At 48.7% G+C, this 17413-nt stretch overlaps 2 protein-coding genes across 11 annotated transcripts in view; both read right to left on the reverse strand.

Annotated features, from left to right (window-relative positions):
* The window catches only part of SOX13 (SRY-box transcription factor 13), a 90125-nt gene extending 80307 nt beyond the window's left edge, over positions 1-9818 (reverse strand). For 6 of the 10 annotated variants that reach the window (XM_043533443.1, XM_043533442.1, XM_043533461.1 and 3 more), the window contains exons 1-2: positions 9591-9817; positions 4457-4609 (exon numbers count right to left, since the gene is read on the reverse strand). The gene's annotated coding sequence lies outside the window, so the exon portion shown is untranslated. Of the gene's footprint in view, positions 1-3884; positions 3964-4456; positions 4610-9590 lie in introns of those variants that run through there. The other 4 variants (XM_043533454.1, XM_043533457.1, XM_043533452.1 and 1 more) reach the window with 4 other exon arrangements.
* A 2936-nt stretch (positions 9819-12754) lies between these two features.
* Positions 12755-17359, reverse strand: SNRPE (small nuclear ribonucleoprotein polypeptide E). The gene is made up of 5 exons (XM_037885333.2): positions 17107-17359; positions 16339-16365; positions 15301-15363; positions 14865-14943; positions 12755-13197 (listed from the first exon to the last, which is right to left on the reverse strand). Exons 1-5 carry the CDS (start codon positions 17158-17160, stop codon positions 13142-13144), a joined length of 279 nt encoding a protein of 92 aa, XP_037741261.1. The 5' UTR covers positions 17161-17359; the 3' UTR covers positions 12755-13141.
* Between the last annotated feature and the right edge of the window lie 54 nt (positions 17360-17413).

Below are 17413 nucleotides of genomic sequence, written 5' to 3' on the forward strand. Positions count from 1 at the left end.
TGCTCTAAAGCCCTCTGGCACTTTTTGCTCCAGCTACCTGACCTGGTGAAACTCCCTCGGCACGCACGGCGCTGTAGCAGTGCCCCCTAAAGCCCCATCCCTGCTCTCCCTTGCCTACCAAGTCCCCTTGCCCCCCTCCCGTGGCTCTGTCACCAGCACCGGCTTTGCTTGCCCCTCCGCAGAGGGCAGCAGGCATGTGGGAGAAGAGTCCGTGTTATAACAGCCTCTCCCTCATCATCAAGAACATGAGGCATCAGCAGCCCTCGAGGGACCACAGCTACAGTGAAAGCAAACAATGGCCAGCCCCAGAGACAACAACGCCCCATTGTCCTCCGGGGTGGGGAGGGACGGGATTACTTAATAGGACTTTTCCATTGCTAGTAATGAAACCATCACAATAAAAGACCAGCTAGAGGCTGCTTCCTTCTCCTCTGAGGGACATCTTGCTACAATTGGGGTGCACGTGTGTCAGCCGGGGCATCCAGGACAAATCAGAGCCTGGGAGGTTCTATGGGGACAGCATGAGCCCCCGAATACAGACAGCAGCAGGGATACAGGGCGTTGCTGCAGGGGGTGGGCCCGGGAATGAACGAAGCAGACTGTGGGCTATTGTTTCATTGTTGTGGCTTCAAAGGACAATGGAGCATTGTCGTCTCTGGGGATTCCATTGTTTGCTTTCACTGCAGAGCCCAGCCACATGGTAGACGGAGGTTTCCTGAGGGCCAGGCAGGCTCTGTGAGGGGGATGCGGAATAAGGAGGCAGGCACATTTTCCAGAATGTGATCTGAGTGTGTGCGCACATGTGTATGCGTGTGCACATGCGTGCCAGAGCACCAGCGTGCAGGGGCAAGCGTGCCAAAGCAGGTAATCCATGGCAGTGTGAATGAGTGAGATTTTTATGTCCCCTCCCACCCATTGCAAAATCCTTCCTTCCTAGCAAGGGTGAGACACCCTAAAAGCTGCTCACAAATTAACCCCCAGCCAGGGAATGGTTCTACCACCAGGGGAGACTGCAGCCGATGAGTGTGGGGACCAAAGAAAAGGCGGAAGCCCCTTTGAAATTGCTCCTGCTTGTTCCTTACCCTTGGTGACTGGCAGGGGGTCCGCTCCCCACCTCCCTCACCGCAGTGAGTTTGGCCAGGCACCAAAGCAAACACCCACAGACATGCAAATGGTGCCCTTTGCATTGAAGGCCTGTTAAAGGAGGGGACTGGATACCACTGTGATAGAGACACTTTCAGTTCCCCCACAGCCCGCAGGAGATTAACCCCTTCCAGGAGCAGGGCTGGCAGTTTCCAAGGGACCGCCAGGAAGTGAAAGGGATTTGGGCACCTTTCTGAAACGCTGAGGAACAGAGGGTCCAGGCTGCACTCTGCACTTCATTACACCTTTGATCTCAGGGCGGGGTGGAGACACCCTGCGTGACCAGGAGCAGAATCTGGTCCTCTGCGTACAACCCAAACCCAGTCCCTAAAGATCACAGAGCCTCCTGCCATGAGCTGTAAAGGAACAGACGTGTGAAAAAGACTCATTTCCTGCCCTGAATAGATTCCTGCCAGGCCTCTGCTCCCCAGGAAGCAGGGTAACAGCTTGGAAGGAAGTGCCCAGGCCCATCGACACCAGGAAGTAAGGAGTAACTCAGAGCAAGCGAACATCCAGGGGAACCCCGGCTGGCTTGCACTTGAGGTCACTCCTCGCACTTGCCCTGAGCATCTTCATGCTCCCAGCTGGGGAGAGAACAAATGGATGCAAAGAGGGAGCCAGCAGAAACAGCAGGTGGAAAGAAAGAGGAGAGAGAGCAGTTATTTTTCACGCTTACTGCGAAGTATCGGAGCCTAGTGACTAAAGCAATGGGGCTGGGAATCAGGACTCCCAGCTAGTGTGAGATTTTGCCAACTCACTGTAAAACGGGAAGCTTTTAAGCACATTCGGGCAGCACACCGGGCCCCTTGGATGAATGGCGCAAGAACAAAGGCTGATTATTATTTGGAGGAAGAGAGTTTGAGAAGCACAGATTGCCCCAACACACCCCCCAGGGCCAGATCTTGATCTCCTACCACATGGGGCATTTAGTACCTTAGCCTCGAGCAGTGCCGTTGAGAAGTAAGGCACTATGCCATGGAACTAAGGGGATCAGAATCTGGCCCTGTGGGGTACATTACGGTGATACTGGCTTCTCCATCCCTCCTCCTCCAAATAATAATAGTCTTTTTGCCCTGCTGTAGCACCTACCATACACAATGCGAGACAGCCCCTGCCCTGGCGAGCTTGCGCTCTACCCAGATAAGACAAAGAAGGGCTGAACAGATCATTGTCCGCATTTTACAGACGGGGAACTGAGGCCCAGAGAGATGGAGTGATTTGCCCAAGCCCACACATGCAGGCTGTGGCAGAGCCACAAGCTGCATCCAGATCTCCTGAGTCCCAGTCCAGTGCCTTCACCACAAGGCTATCCTTTCCCCCCCAATTACCTGCGACTGAGCTTGCTCACTGCCACTATCAGCTGTCTCAGGGAAGTGCCCAGCATCGGACTGGCTGCACTGAAGGGTGCTGGACTAGGCCTGTCTGACTGTGGTCTCCCAGCGACCCTCATGAAAACCAGATGCCTCTCTCTTGGGGCTACCGCAGGGAGCCGGTGTCCAGGAAGGTCTGAAAAGAGGGAGTTCTGCCAGGGAAGGAGTTTCCTGGTGGCACCAGGCTACCCTCAGCAGGTGTAAAGCAGCGCAGCTCCGTTGATTCTGGTGGAACTATGTCCCCTTACACCTGCTTCAGTGTTTTCCCCTGGCGCCTCTTCTAATCTGGTACAAAAGCTGCTGAAGACCAACCCACCTGGAGCACCTCCCAGAAAGGGGCCTCTGCCCTATCTATAGCCCCAGCCTCACCCAGGAGGGGAAAGGAGGAAACGGTCCTGGTCGCTTGCCTCCTGTTTGCACAGCATCCCCAGCTGAGGGCCTATTTGCATTGCTCTCTCCTATGTAAAAACCTGAGCCCTATGCAAAGGGGTGAAAATAAACACAGGAGTAATTTTCTGTCTCCACCCCAAAAGGCTCAGAAGTCCCTCCAGGGACTCAAGATACTCCAGTGATGAGCAGAGGACAAAAACCTGAACAGAACAGAACAGGCGGGGGCCGATCACAGAGTGAGGACTGCCTCTCATCCTGTACGGCAGCCCCCGAGCAGGATGGCCCTGCATTGATCATCACCAGGATCCCTCCTGGTCTACAAATCAGTGAGAGAAAACTGCCCTCCTCACAGACATCCTTTTGCCATCAGCCTGGTCACAACTGCAGGGGAAGGGGAGACTCTCAGCTGTGGCTGTGAGAAGCAGGATGAGGGGACAGAGCAGCGAATCTATAAACTTGAGGGGGAAGAGGGAACATCAGGTCTCGTGAAACTCCATCAACCTGGGATGGCCTCATTGCCTTGCCTTGTAACATACACCCCCAGCCTCCCACACACTTCAGAGACAGACTCCGGGCAACAATAGGCCCCATCGGATTGGAACATACATGGCATTCCAGGTAACACACATACAGACCCCCCGAGGTACTCCATCCCCCACCTCAGCCAAGGGGCCCTTTTAGAGGAGGTTGGTAACACAGCCATAAACAAAAGCCACCAGCCCCCACCACCGCACACACTGCCAAAACAGCAGCTCTTCAGTGACTCGCTGCCCACTAATGAGCTGAGATGTGGAACTGCACGTTCAGATTCTCAGTCCTGGACTCCTTCCCTGGACCTTGCCTAGGTGCCTGGTCATCCACCTTCCATCCCCACTAACTTCCATGAGTGCAGACAGCGCCCTGCACCTTGCAGCACCAGCCCATTCGCACTGGGATCACGATATAGATGAGAACACAGGGAGTCCTCTCCCCTGCGCTTACCTTGGGTGGGGAGCAGATGCTCCCACAAAGCCTGGAGACAGGAAGGCATGTGTTTGGGAGTGCTTAGGTAGGCCCCCCTTAGGGAGCAGGCACAGCCTGCAACCCCATCTATATAGTTACCTGAGGTAGGGCTAGCATCATTGCTCCACCCACCACACACCTAAGCCCACCTATTGCTGGAGAGAAGGTGTCTGGGGCTGGCTCCACAGGCAGAGTGAAGCCCCCTAGCGACACAGACAGGAGGGCGCTGTGAAGGAAACAACAATAAAGGCCATGCACAATAAGCCCCTAGGGTCACTCTGGTGTTGGAGGGAAGTTGGACTTTCCAGGCCCTGCTGATTGATCTGGCAGGGTGGAGGCTGTAACTGACGTGTTTATGACCCATGGGACCGATCCTGCCACCTTTGTTCCCCAAAATAACCTTAGAGATGTGAATGTGCTTCTCCTAGGGGTTAGTGTAGTCTATAGGAACGGGGCAGTATCCCTCCATTAGATAATTTGGGATTCTATAGTGGGCTTCTGTCTCCTGTTGCGAAAGCCATCAGAAGCTAACAGGGCAGCAGTGTACTTACCTAGCTAGGCCTTGTAGCTTTGTCTAGCGTCAGTAAATACAGGTCTTGGTAACCAAATGGTGTCCGTATGATTTCCTCACATTCTCAGTGTTGCGTAGAGAGCAAAAAGTTTGGGGGATCAGGTCTGGCTGGCTCTACGAACTGGATCCAACTCTGCAAGCAAACACAACAGCTCCAGTGGGTGTCCTTAAAATGTCACTGTTTGCCATCTCCTGGGGCCAGGTTTTTCCAAAAAGCTCAGCCCCCACAACTGGGTCTGAATTTGCCAATGTGCTGAATGAGCTCTTCCGAAAAACCACCTAACCACTTGTTTCAGTGCGTTCCCAGGGGGCTGAACCTTTCTGAAAATTCCAGCCATAGTACTTCTGTTTGCCGGGCTGGTCTCTGTACTTAGCATGGGGGCTGCTGCAAACAGCGTAGCCAATTTAAGAGTGTCCGCTGGAGACAAATGCCCCGTTTATAGTGGTGTCCACTGTGCTATGCATGCTGTTCACATACAGCCATACGCATCTGTGCCTGTCTCCCTGGGAAAGCAGGTAGCAAGCATAAGCCCCTATCTTTATGGAAATGTCCCAGAGGATCTGTAACTTCTGCGTGGTCAGCCCATCGCATCTGGGCAGAACCTCTACTAATGTATTATTATTAAGCATTTATATTATCGCAATGCCTATCCGGATCAGGTCTTGTTGCGCTAGGTGCTCCACAAACATAAAGAGACATTGTTTTGTTTGTTTAAAGGAAAGGAACACATTTTCAGCTAAGAAAATTAGTAAGCCCCTAATTCTGCCATTATTCACAGCAATCCCACTGTCACTGGGGTGAAAATCAGGGCAGAATCTGCTCAAAATTGCTTATAACTCTAGTTTCAAAGGAGGAATTTCCTTCAGAATTAGTATGATCAGACGTTAAGGGATGCAGTGTGGGGAAGGGGCTAGATGGGACACTCACAGTCAGGACATCTGAATTCTAACCCTGCCACTGACTCACTGGTTGACCTTGGGCAAATCCCTTCCTCTCGCTCCATGCCTCAGTTTCCCCCTCTTCAAAATGGGGCTAGTGATACTTGATCAATTTTGTAAGGCACATCAAGATCTATGATTGAAAAGCGTGATAGGAGTCAATCATCGTGTCAGCTTAAAAAAATATTTTTAAGGGAAATTTCGGTTCACAGCCAGGTAGCTTTATGTTTCAGAACCTCTAGTATTTTGTCTTCTTGAATTACCCTGTCCTCTGAACGTTGAGTATAATCTGAGCCATTAGTTAATTGTTCGCTAGCCGGTATGTGATTGACACTATTGCATGTATGCAACACATCGATCGGCCCAGGGTACTAACAGGAGGTGGCAGAGTGTGCCCTGTAGCAGATGTTCTTTAATGGTCGTGGCAAAGGTGCTGCATGCACACAGAACTCTCTCTCTCCTGTTTAAGTACAGTACAGTTTCCTCTCTGATAAAGAGTTCCTGCCGCAGTCCCCCCCTTTGCCTCACACCCCAAACCCATGCATGCCTCACCACGCACCCAGTTCGAAGCCCAGCATGAGGCTCTGATACGATCTCACTTCCTAGACATGAGTATTAGCTCTGCTGCTGATTTATGATAAAGGGATAAGCCTCCGAGACACTGTTCGGGGGGAGGTGTTTTGAGACATGCTGTGATGTGCCCCAATCAAGAATAAAGCCTTTGAAAGACGAGCGGATGCCGCTGCCTGCTGCGACCTTGACTTAAAAGGCCATCTTCACTAGGAGCCTGGTACCCGCCGATGATGCCTTATGAATCCCGCTCAGCGATCTGCACCTGGGCAAGCAGGGGTAGCCTAGAGCTCTGCTCCGAGGTGCAGCAGCTGCAAGGGACAATCCCCGAAATTTGGAAGGAAAGGAGAGAGCGGTAGCCGTTCTGTAGCCACCACTACCCATGAGACATCTGAGCAGGACACAGCTCAGCTCTGTTCCAAAGCACCAGCTTCGTACCGTTCAATAGCCACTGCTCTCAGTTGGCAAACACAACAGAGAAGCCAAAGTTCCCTTCTCACTGACACTGGTGCAGCTCCGGGGCCTGGCACAGGTATAACGGAGAGGTCTGTGCAGCACAGAGGGGGCAGTGTGGACCGCCCTAGAAAGCTTTGATTTATTTACAGAGCAAATGCATTACCCGCCAGCAGCAAAGCTGGAGTAACAGGAATACACTGCTCCTCCCGGCACTTTTTAGCCTAGGATCTCCGAGTTCTTTATCAACCATTACGAAAGCCCCTGGGCTGAGAGAAACATTTACGGTTTGGGGAAGTGAAGAACAGATGTTAAGGGCAGAATTTTCCAAAGCGTTTGGAAAACCTGGACTTGTCCCCATGGCATCTGCTTGTTGCTAGGTACTTTTGAGACTCTGGTTAGTGCTCCTCCATGAACACAATAAAGGACACGTACAAAAGGCTAGATTGGCCTAAGACAGTGCACTGCAGTCTCTTGTTCTAGCTTTGGTTCACCACGTCTCTGTCCCACAGCATCCAGGTAGATGGGAGTCAGAAATGTTGAGTGGAAAGGTCATTGTGGTGGGCACAGAAGTCCATTTTTGTTGCTGCCCAGATGGCCTCCCTGCTATAAGAATCAGCTGGTGTTAGCACCCACAGTAGTGCAGGAGAGCGATCAGCACAGGTGACGCTTAGGACTCCAGACTTCAAGCCCAAGCTGCGGGAGGGAATGAGGTTTCTTGGCTAGAGCAGGCGACTGAGGTCCCCCAAGTTTGAGTCCCACCCTTGCAGGGGCCTGGGAGTCAGGTGCAGCCACTGACTTGCTACCACTCCTTGGGCCAAGTCCCACAGTAGCTCCATGGTTCTTTTGGAAGCTAGAATTAACGTTCACCTCCCCACCGGGTCTTGGGAGGCTCAGTGAACTAACATTTGATCCGTGCGTCAAAGGGCTTATGTGAACGTGAAGCGTCGGAGCAGGGCACGGCAGTTCCTCTTGCCGGTGTGGCTGAGAGGAAGCAACATGCCCTTGACTTGTTTTCCCAAGAAATGCTGCAGCCAGGGTAATTTTGCTCTGGTGGGTATGAATGTCAAAGTACATGACACAGGAAGGAAACTGCACTGTCCACCTTCCATCCTGGCCAGCTTTCGGGGCAGGTTGCCTGTGCTAATAAACTTTGCTGAATCTGGCCTTTTAGCATCCTGCAGTCAGAGCGCTTGGGCCGGGGACTTGACAGAAGGAAAGGGGGAAACAGTGGCCAAGGCCATCATAAAGGCCCCAATAAACTTCCCCAGGCATGATATTTACCATAGTTTTGATGAAAAGTGACCTATTCTCCCTACTGTTTTAACCCAGGTCCCCCGGTCTATCCAGCCACAGAGTGGGGTCACTAACGACTGCCGCTGCCCCTTTCTTTGGGACAACGAGCCCATATTAGGAGCAGAAATCAGGCCTCTGGGTTTGCAGCAAGGCAAAGCAGCATGAGTCAGGCCCTAGGACCCTACGCATGGGGCTTTCAGGAATCATCATTGCAACGTGCATCAGGGCTGGGACAGGCCAGATTGCTGCACAGAGCACTGGCCCAGACTCTTCAGGATCCTTTCTGACCTTCTGATGCCAACCCAGTTTCTAAACCCACTGATTCTTCTTCCCCCCAAGGCGGCTGTCGGTGTAAATGGTGGCACTAACCCAAGATCAGCAGGCAGCCGGCCAGCCACACAAAGCCTCTGCCTTTGTGCCTTGGGGTTGATCCCACTGCAAGCACCACCACATGCACTCTTACCCAGAGAGCCCACTGGCATGGTGCTCCGGCATTCATTTCCTGGCTTCAAATATGAGCATATGGACAACAAGCAATTACTCTAGGAAACAACCCTGAGTCTTTCCGCTGATGCTAATGAGATTTTTAGCATCCAAACGGCTCATGAGTTTGTTTTCAGCCACATACGAAAGCCTCTGTGCAAATCCAGGGATCATATCAAAGAGCCACAGTGAAACTCACTATAAACAACCATCTAGGCACAGAATGACCCACTGAGAGTCTGTGCGAAAATAAAGCTTATGCTTCACACAAATGACAACGCTGCCCCCCCCATCCCATGGCAGACAGATTTAATTCTGACTTATATCGGGCAGGAAAACGTTTGTCCCCGTGGAGTCTCTTGGAAAAAAGCAGCGTTTAAAGTGGAAGAACCATAAGTATAGTGCCACTAGAGATACTAGATGAAAACACAGAGCTTTCCACAGAAACCATGTTCCTAAAAGGAACAAACTTCCCCTGAGTCAAGGGGTTAAATGCAGTAGAAATTGGGAACAAGAAGATGCCATCTGTGCACCGAAGCCCCTTGTAATCACAGAAGGGAGCAAAGATCTTGCAAACAAGAGCCCGTTAAAGGAACGGTCTGTGTTAGGGTAATCGAGTTTAGACCATGAAATGGAAGGGTTGGAATGCTTTTGATTTCATTACTTCAGTACACAGGACCATAGCCATGGACAAAACAAGGGCACTCACATTTAACCTGAACCTGTGCCACCTTCATCTTTAATAAAAACACACTGCCCGAGTGTTTGGTAGGAAATGTGGCTCCAGGTTGCCGGGAGCAGGCTGTAATTTGTTCTGTAAAGTCAATGCTGTAGTCTCAGATGTTAAATTCCGTGGGGCAGAGACCACCTCTCAATTAGCTTGTAACAGGCCACCTACATTCCTAGTGCTGAACTATTTGCTTCCAACACATAAAGATTGGGAATGCTATTTCTACAAAGGGACCAGGCTGTTCGAGGTCCGCTCTTGGATTTTTCTACACCTCCTGCTGTAGCATGTAAGCTCTGGTTGGGGCAAGAAAAGTTTCTCTGACAAATTCCACTCCCAGCACTTTTCTACCTAGAGATTTGTGTGCTCTGTAGCACCGCAATTGCTCCATGCAGTGGGGCATTCAACTGCAATAATCCCTCAACCCCACCACACTCAGGGTTAACTGCACATTTCAGGAACCTTACCACCACTCAGTGCATCCTCCTCAGAAGGCGTCTGTACCCACCTCTGCTCGGTGGAAAGGAATTTGCACGTTACGGAAAAACACAGCTTGCAAAGCAAACACAACAGGTTTCAGGAGAGCGGAAAGCCAAGCAAAAGGAGCCCTCTAAACACAGAGCCCGATTGTAAGAGTTCACTCTACCTTACTCCTTCTGCCTGCCACTCGCTCAGTCAAAAACAGACCCTTCCGTTCTTCCTCCTACTCTGAGGCAGGGCCATGTCAGTTCTCAGGGAACACAGGCATCGTAGAAGGTGCGGGGGTGAGAAATAGGCAGGCCTGCTTATTGGCTATTGTACTGAATAAGAACGGTCCCCCACTCTACAGCCCAGCTTTATCTTTCTTCCAGGTTGTTTTGGAGCCAATAAAGCCGTATGAATGCTGGAGAACTCTATGTTCCAGCAGAGGCTTATGACACTTTGCAATCGTGGTGGATGGTGTTGCTAGGGGCAGCAGCGCCCTCTGTAGTCCAAGACTGTGGCCACGTTTCAACCTGCAGGTTTTCCCCTCAAGAGCTCAATCTCACTTTGAGATAGATATTCTCCCACTTCATTTCTACAAGAGCTCAAAGCACTTTACAATTATACCTCACGTCACCCCTTGAGGAAGGTAAGTACTATTGACTTCTATTTTAGAGAGGGGAAAACTGAGGCACAACATGGAGACGTGACTTGCCCAAAGTCATCAGCAAGTGAGCTAGCAGACCCAAAAATAAATCACAGAACCCCAGACACACAATCCAGTACTCTGTGACACAGACACCACCCTGTTGCTGTGTACGGCTCTTGGTTTAAAAGATTAGAAGAGGGGTTTGGGATTAACATACAATGAAAAAAACAAGGTACAATTGTGAAGACTTGTACCATTCTCACAGATGGGGAGAAGTCAGTGCTCTACTCATAACGACAGGTGAGTATTTCACTAGTGCTTTAGAAGCCCCACTCACGGACCAGATCCCCATTGTGCTAGTCCCTGCCCTATGTGCAGACAAGCTTACGCTCCAATATAGGGTTTCTGCATTTTTCACAGCTTCCCTCTGAGGAAGCTGCTAATTACCCCTGCAGCTCACTTACAATACAATCAGTCTATTTTGGTAGACTGTTTAACATCAGCTATGACATGCCTTATGGTTAGTCTAAACTTCCTTCCACTCATCACTGGATGACTGCAAATGAATTTAACACACAGGATCAGTCTGATAGCATCAAGCAGTGGAGGAGCTGTATGCAGCATTGAGAGCATCCTGAAACGTGTGATTTGGAGCAGGAAGCAGCACGGCTGGTAACAGTGAGCTGTTTCTCCTACCAGTCTACATCTGTGCAACAGCGACTGGAAAGGGACAGACCCCCTTATGAGCACGGAGACATTTTTTATTTCATTGACCTTATGTTCATTGGACTCATGGCATGCATCTTTACTCTCTCTCCCCTCTGGTAAATATCCTTTTCTGATCTCCACATTTCTCACTGCCCTTTTATCCTTCTATGACATTTTCCTCACATATTTGGAGAGAAAAAGTATTGCTTCAGAAACACGGAGCTGAAATATTTTAGGCATAAGGATGAGTCTCAAGGCCATGATTTGCCTTTGCACCTGCATCTAGTTAGTCAGGTGGAATTTGCAGGCACCGTGAGGTATCATAAATACCCAGCAATTGTAGCCCCATCACTATTAATCAAGAGAATCCCATAGTTATTTACTACTCTGTAAAACTTCAGTGAGCATCTTGAGGATCCATGTAAAGCAGTCACAGGGGAACCCAGTGACTATTCTATGCCTTCCATACGTAGTCCTTGGCAATGTTTAACTGCGTTCATCCACAGATGGTCTAACATTTGTGTCTGCACAAGACATGTACCTTTCTGTTGCTGTTTGTGCAGAACGCTTTGGAACTCATGAAAACGGATACAAAAATACCAATTCTTTTGTTAGCAGGTAGTATGCCTGATTTTGTTTCAGCTACAATATTGTGATAACATGTCCCATTCGATCATCATAGCTTTAAGCCTGATAAGAGGTGTTACAATTTCTCTGCAGAATAGCTCAGTGAAATGGGTGAAAGTGCACCGGGTTACCTATGCTGGAACTGCATCTAAATTCTTTCAGATGCAAACAAGATAGACAATAATTGGACACAATCCAGAAAAGCCCGAGCTGCTGTATTTCTGCATGTCTGGGATGAATAATGAGAGAGAGAGAGAGAGAGAGAGAGAGAGAGAAGTAGCTGACAGCAGCAGCAACAACAAAAAATATGTGGGTTTTATTTTTTTTAAACTTGAAAGGAAGAACATTTTTTCCCAATGGTCCCTTCCGTAGACTGGACCAAAATAGATTACAGGTATTTTAACTGTCCACTGTTGAACTGCATGTGTTAGATTTCCATGAACAGGGGCGATTTTTTTTCTTCTGAATTTCTCTGAATTCACTGGTTTGCAGGATAATAATTATATGCAAAACTATGTTTTGAAAACTGAATGCTGACTAAATTACTCCAGTCTAAACAATTTTTACTGTAGCCCTCAAATCAAGACTTGTGTCTCCACAGCACCAAGACATCCTCCATCACAGCGGTATCAAAGCTACACATATGGCTGCAACTACACTTCTTTTGTTTTAATTGGAAAAGGAGCAGAAGGGGTCTAATAGTGGTATCTAAGCCAGGAAGCATACAGGAGTAAAAGAAAATGCATCCGTCTCACAGATCCCCAAGCAAACCATCCAGGAGATCCCCATACAGACAGCACATTACTCCCAAATTAAAAATTGAAGAAAATATTAAAAACCCAAACATCTCAGATATTTCCAAATTGTTTAGTGACCTGACCACAGGAACTCTCGAGTTTTAATCCTGGCTCTGACACTGACTCCCTCTCTGTGATCTTGGGTCAACTACTTAGCCTCTCTGCTTAAATTTCCCCACTCAAATACGAGGATAATACTTAATTACATTGGCAAGTGTGAGGATTGAGCATTGTTTGCTAAATGCTTTGATTAAATTCCTGGAGTCCTTCCCAGCATATTAACATACTTAACTGTAGAAATAATCCTTTACCAACAAGTACTTCTGTATAGATTCTCAAGAAATTTTATACTGTTTTATCAGTTAAAAGCTCTCTTCACGCAACTGAGATATGTTGGTAGAGAATAGTAATGCTAAGTTCCTAGACAAATTCCATCCTAATTTTGTTGGATCTCTATAGTCTGGAGACTGCATGTGGCTCTGGTATCGTACTGAACAATTCAGATGGTGCATGGGTATTGTTCCAGAACAAAGATTTTTTTTCCCTATCAGAAATTGAACAGATCCATTTTAAGAAAAAAAGGTTTATTTCAGATTACATATTTTCCCCAAACAAAAACTGTGAGGGAGGGATGTAGGCATGAGATCAAATAAATTTAAGTTCACAGTTAACATAAAAATTGTATTTACCCCTGACATTAATTGGTACTCCAATGTAAAAAATGTTACTATCAAAGAAGAATTGCCAGACTGGCTCACACTCAAGACACCAGTGAAGTTACTGTTTTTACTCTTTTCAAATCAAGCTCAGTTGGAGTTTTTATTTTCAAAACACCATCCACTTTCCCAGCACAGTGACTCTTGTTTATAATAATGTTTAGTCCACCCCGCACATTGAGTGAAAATTCTAGTTCGGAACACTCTTTAGTGTATTCCACCCTCTGAATGACAAGTTCTAGTTAGAAACACTTTGTAGAAGAGTAATATTGTCCCCCTTTAACATGATCCGACCTGCAACACAAAGGAGAACGGAAATGGCAGTTAGAGAGATTATCCTCAGGTCATGCAATGTCTAACTTGCAGAAAATTTTGTTGCAGAAAATCTTTCAAAAAGAGGTCTGCATGGTGCCTGTATAGTGCTTCTTTCTTTAACACTTACCATGGGAAAGACTGCAGTACAGAACAGAAGTTTCCTTTCAGTATAGTAAATTAAGCTAATACATAGACAGACTATCCCTCTGCATGAAGCCTATAGATCGCAGTATATGACCGATATATGAATTCGCTGTGTTGCAGGGTATCAGCACTATCTTGAGCCCCGTACTCTGCTTCCTTACAATAAACCAGAGTGTATCGCAATAAAAGCCATCCTGGCTGGGAATTGGAAGACACCACCGTTTTCAGATTCACTGTTTATCTTTGGTACTTGGCAAACGGTGAATACGAAATCCAAATATGGTGGGGATGGCAGCGGCAAAAGGGTTTCCTGTATTGACTCAGAAGGGTGATGGGGCAAGGCGACAGTAGTATATCTACACAGCAACTAGACGCCTGTGGCTGGCCCATGCCAGCCACCTTGGGCTCAGAGGGCTTTGGGGCTGTTTCATTGCAGTGTAGACGTCCAGGCTCAGGCTCCAGCTTGAGCCCTGGGACCTTCCCACCTCGTAGGGTCTTAGAGCCTGGGCTCCAGCCCGGGCCCAGAAGCCTACACAGCAATGAAACAGCCCCACAGCTTGAGCCGTTGTGAGCCTAAGTCAGCTTGCACGGGCCAGACACAGGTTTTAATTTGTTGTGTAAACACAACTGAGTGTGTCGGGAGGGTACTGGGACTGTTGTATTTAAATGAATTAAAAACATAAGAATGGCCATACTAAGTCAAACCAATGGTCCATGGATCCCAATATCCAGCCTTCTGACAGTGGCTGATGCCAGAGGCTTCAGAGGGAATGAACAGAACAGGGCAATTATAGAGTGATCCATCCCCAGCTGTCCAGTCTCAGCTTCTGGGAGTCAGAGGTTCAGGGACACCCAGTAAATAGGATTTTGTCCCTGACTGTCTCGGCTACTAGCCATTGATGGACCTATCCTCCATGAATTTACCTAATTATTTTCTGAACCCGGCTGTACTTTGGGCCTTTACAACATCCCTTGGCAATGAGTTCCACAGGTTGACTGTGCATTGTGTGAAGAAGTACTTCCTTTCACTTGTTTTAAACCTGCTGCCTATTAATTTCACTGGGTCACCCCTAGCTCCAGTGTTTTGTGAAGGGGTAAATCACACCTCGAATTAATACAACAGTACAGAAATAGATATGGGAGTCTGGAGTTTAGATTGGCCTCCTCCAGCCACCCTGACACCCAAGAGAAGGCAGAAAGCTGCTGATTATTAAGCCACCTTTTTAAAGATTCAGATTCATTTTAGGACTCACTCACTCTTTGAGAAGTGCTGGATTCTGACATACAGCTAATCAGAATAGAATATTCATCAGCTCTCTAATCCCAACACAGTTAACCTACAGCAGACAGCAGAACTAATGCTATTCATTTGCTATTCACCAATGGGTTTCACTATCCTTCAGTCAAAGCTATTCATTTGCTCTGTATTTTATATTGCTGCCACACACATGGTTCATATATGCAGCTTGGTGCCATAAACCATTTAAACCATGCAGACTTACCCAGCTGTTTCCTTGCTTTTGTTTTTGAGTGTATCTCCTCTGCATCATCCAGAACCAGGTTCATGTATTCATCAAAACCCTAAGAACCAACAACAAAGTGGTTAGTGAACAAAATCGCCTGGTCTCAAGCCTCAACAGCAGGAGTTGCTTTCACTAAGGGGGCACAGAAAAACACCTGTCAGGAATGGTCTAGATAATACTTAGTCCTGCCATGAGTGCAAGGGACTGGCCTAGATGACCTCTCGAGGTCCCTTCTGGTCCTATGATGCTATGATTAAATGGATCTGAGTAAGACGACTGCTTGGAAAACAGGGGGTGGGAGGGTGGGGGTGTGTTATTCCTTCACTGTACTACTTTTTCTTGGGGAGTTGAACATGGAACTTGTGAACTGGAAAAACAAATGAATGATGCAAAGTGCGTATAACATGACACTCACAATGATACAGCCTTCTATCCGCATGTTCACCTGTTCATAGAGCCACACCTGAATCCTGGACCTCTGCAAAATCAGGGAGAGGGGAAGGAAAAGATAAGAAAGCACATTATTAGCACAAGTACTCCAAGCAACAGTTACTCATTGGTATACAGGATATTATTATCTGTTTGCCCCATTGTAAGTCATTATTAAAAATATTCTTTGCGGTTTCTGTAAGAAGACCCAAATTAGAACTTAATGTTGCCCTGAGGCATCTTATAAATAAAAAGGCATGTTTTCTCTCCAATTATTGAGGATTTGTGAACATCTAAAGGAACAAATTTCAGAATGTAAACAATAGTAGTAGTCTGCTCAGGACTAATTTTAAAGCCTGACCCAAATTCAGCTAGATCACAGCCAATTTTAACCCGACCCCAAGAGTATTTCATTGTTTTCATACCCAAACCCAACACTTGTAGTCAGGTCCCACTGGGTTTAGGTGAGGTTGCAAGGGTCTAGGGCAGTCAACACAATCAGTGATAAGAGCCTATCCGATCTGAGCTGCGCGGGAATGTATGCTACACAAATAATACCCAACCTAACCTGAACCTGACACCTGTATTCAGATCCTGTCAGGTTGCCAGGGTCTATACACACAAGCACATCACTGTACACTTTACCTTAGCAATGCATACTAAAGGTTTGATCCTATTTCTTGGCATGCTAACAAAATATTAAACTTAGACCCACAATGCAGTTCGGTGGCAGGAAGCCATTAAGTACAAAAAAAAACCCTAAAAACCTTAAAAGCTAATACGTCAAATACTATCAGTACTATTATTAATTAGAGATGGAAGAAACTGATCAGTTTATGAATCCCAGCTCCTTGCTGAAGAAGGGAGGAAGAAAGAATCCTTCCCCACTCCAAAGACAGGATGTATCAGATATAAATCTCAGCAACATGACCACGGCTAAAACCACCTGTTTTTGTTTGGATCATATGTTTTGGATCATATTTACAATCACACAAGGAGTTGATAGTTAGACAGCATTACTTACATTCTGCAGGTACCTGAAGATGAGGTTCTGTAACACAGCACTTAAGGAAAAGCACAGAAGCAGCTCCTAGCACAATATGTGTCACTGTAACAACTCATCTGATTATAACCAAAGTTCCCATTATAAGAGCACCTTATTCTGAGGCAAGTCATGGTTTGTTTCTTGGAGCGGAGGGGGAGAAGTCCAGCTGGCATTGAACACACCGATTCCCCCTTGGGACTCTGATAAAGAGTGGCCCCTTCCCAGTACACCCAGGCCCCACCCCAGGCACTAGACCCCCCAACCCCCAGCATGTAACGCCCGGGTGAGGGGCTGCATGGCAAACCCGATCTCTGCTTCCACCGCCCAGCCCCCTCACTCCCTCCCGCCAGCCCCCCATCTCCTCCCCCTTACTCCCTCCCGCCAGCCCCCCATCTCCTCCCCCTCCCCGGCCCCCTTACTCCCTCCCGCCAGCCCCCATCTCCTCCCCGGCCCCCTCACTCCCCCCACTCCAAACCCGCCAGCCCCCCCATATCCTCCCCCTTCCGCCCCCCCACTCCAAACCCGCCAGCCCCCCCATATCCTCCCCCTTCCGCCCCCCCACTCCAAACCCGCCAGCCCCCCCCATCTCCTCCCCCTTCCGCCCCCCCACTCCAAACCCGCCAGCCCCCCCCATCTCCTTCCCCTCAATCTCTCCCGCCCGCCAGTCCCCCCCCACTTACCCCTTCCCGACCAGCCCCAGCCCCCTCATTCCCTCCCGCCCGGCCCCATTTCCCCGCGGCAGGATACGATGGGCTGCACCATCACCTTCTGCACCTTCTGGCCCTGCCCGCGATACGCCATGGCCGCGAGCGAGCCTCAGCCAACCGGCGGGGAGAGGGAGAGAGAGAGAGAGAGAGACGGAACAAACCGTTACCCCCAGCAGCCCGCACGCGCGCGCCGCCCCAGCTCAAAGACTTCCGCTGCAGACCGGAAGCCGCCGGGGCCTGCCCGCGGAACGCCGGGAACCCTTTCCCGGCCACTCTGGCACGCTGGAGGACTCTCCGTGCCGCCTCTACTGCTCCCGCCTCTCATAGAGCAGGGTTCGAGGCGCCTG

This window comes from Chelonia mydas, chromosome 21, assembly GCF_015237465.2.
Source record: "Chelonia mydas isolate rCheMyd1 chromosome 21, rCheMyd1.pri.v2, whole genome shotgun sequence".
In the NCBI taxonomy this organism is placed as follows: Eukaryota; Metazoa; Chordata; order Testudines; family Cheloniidae; genus Chelonia; species Chelonia mydas.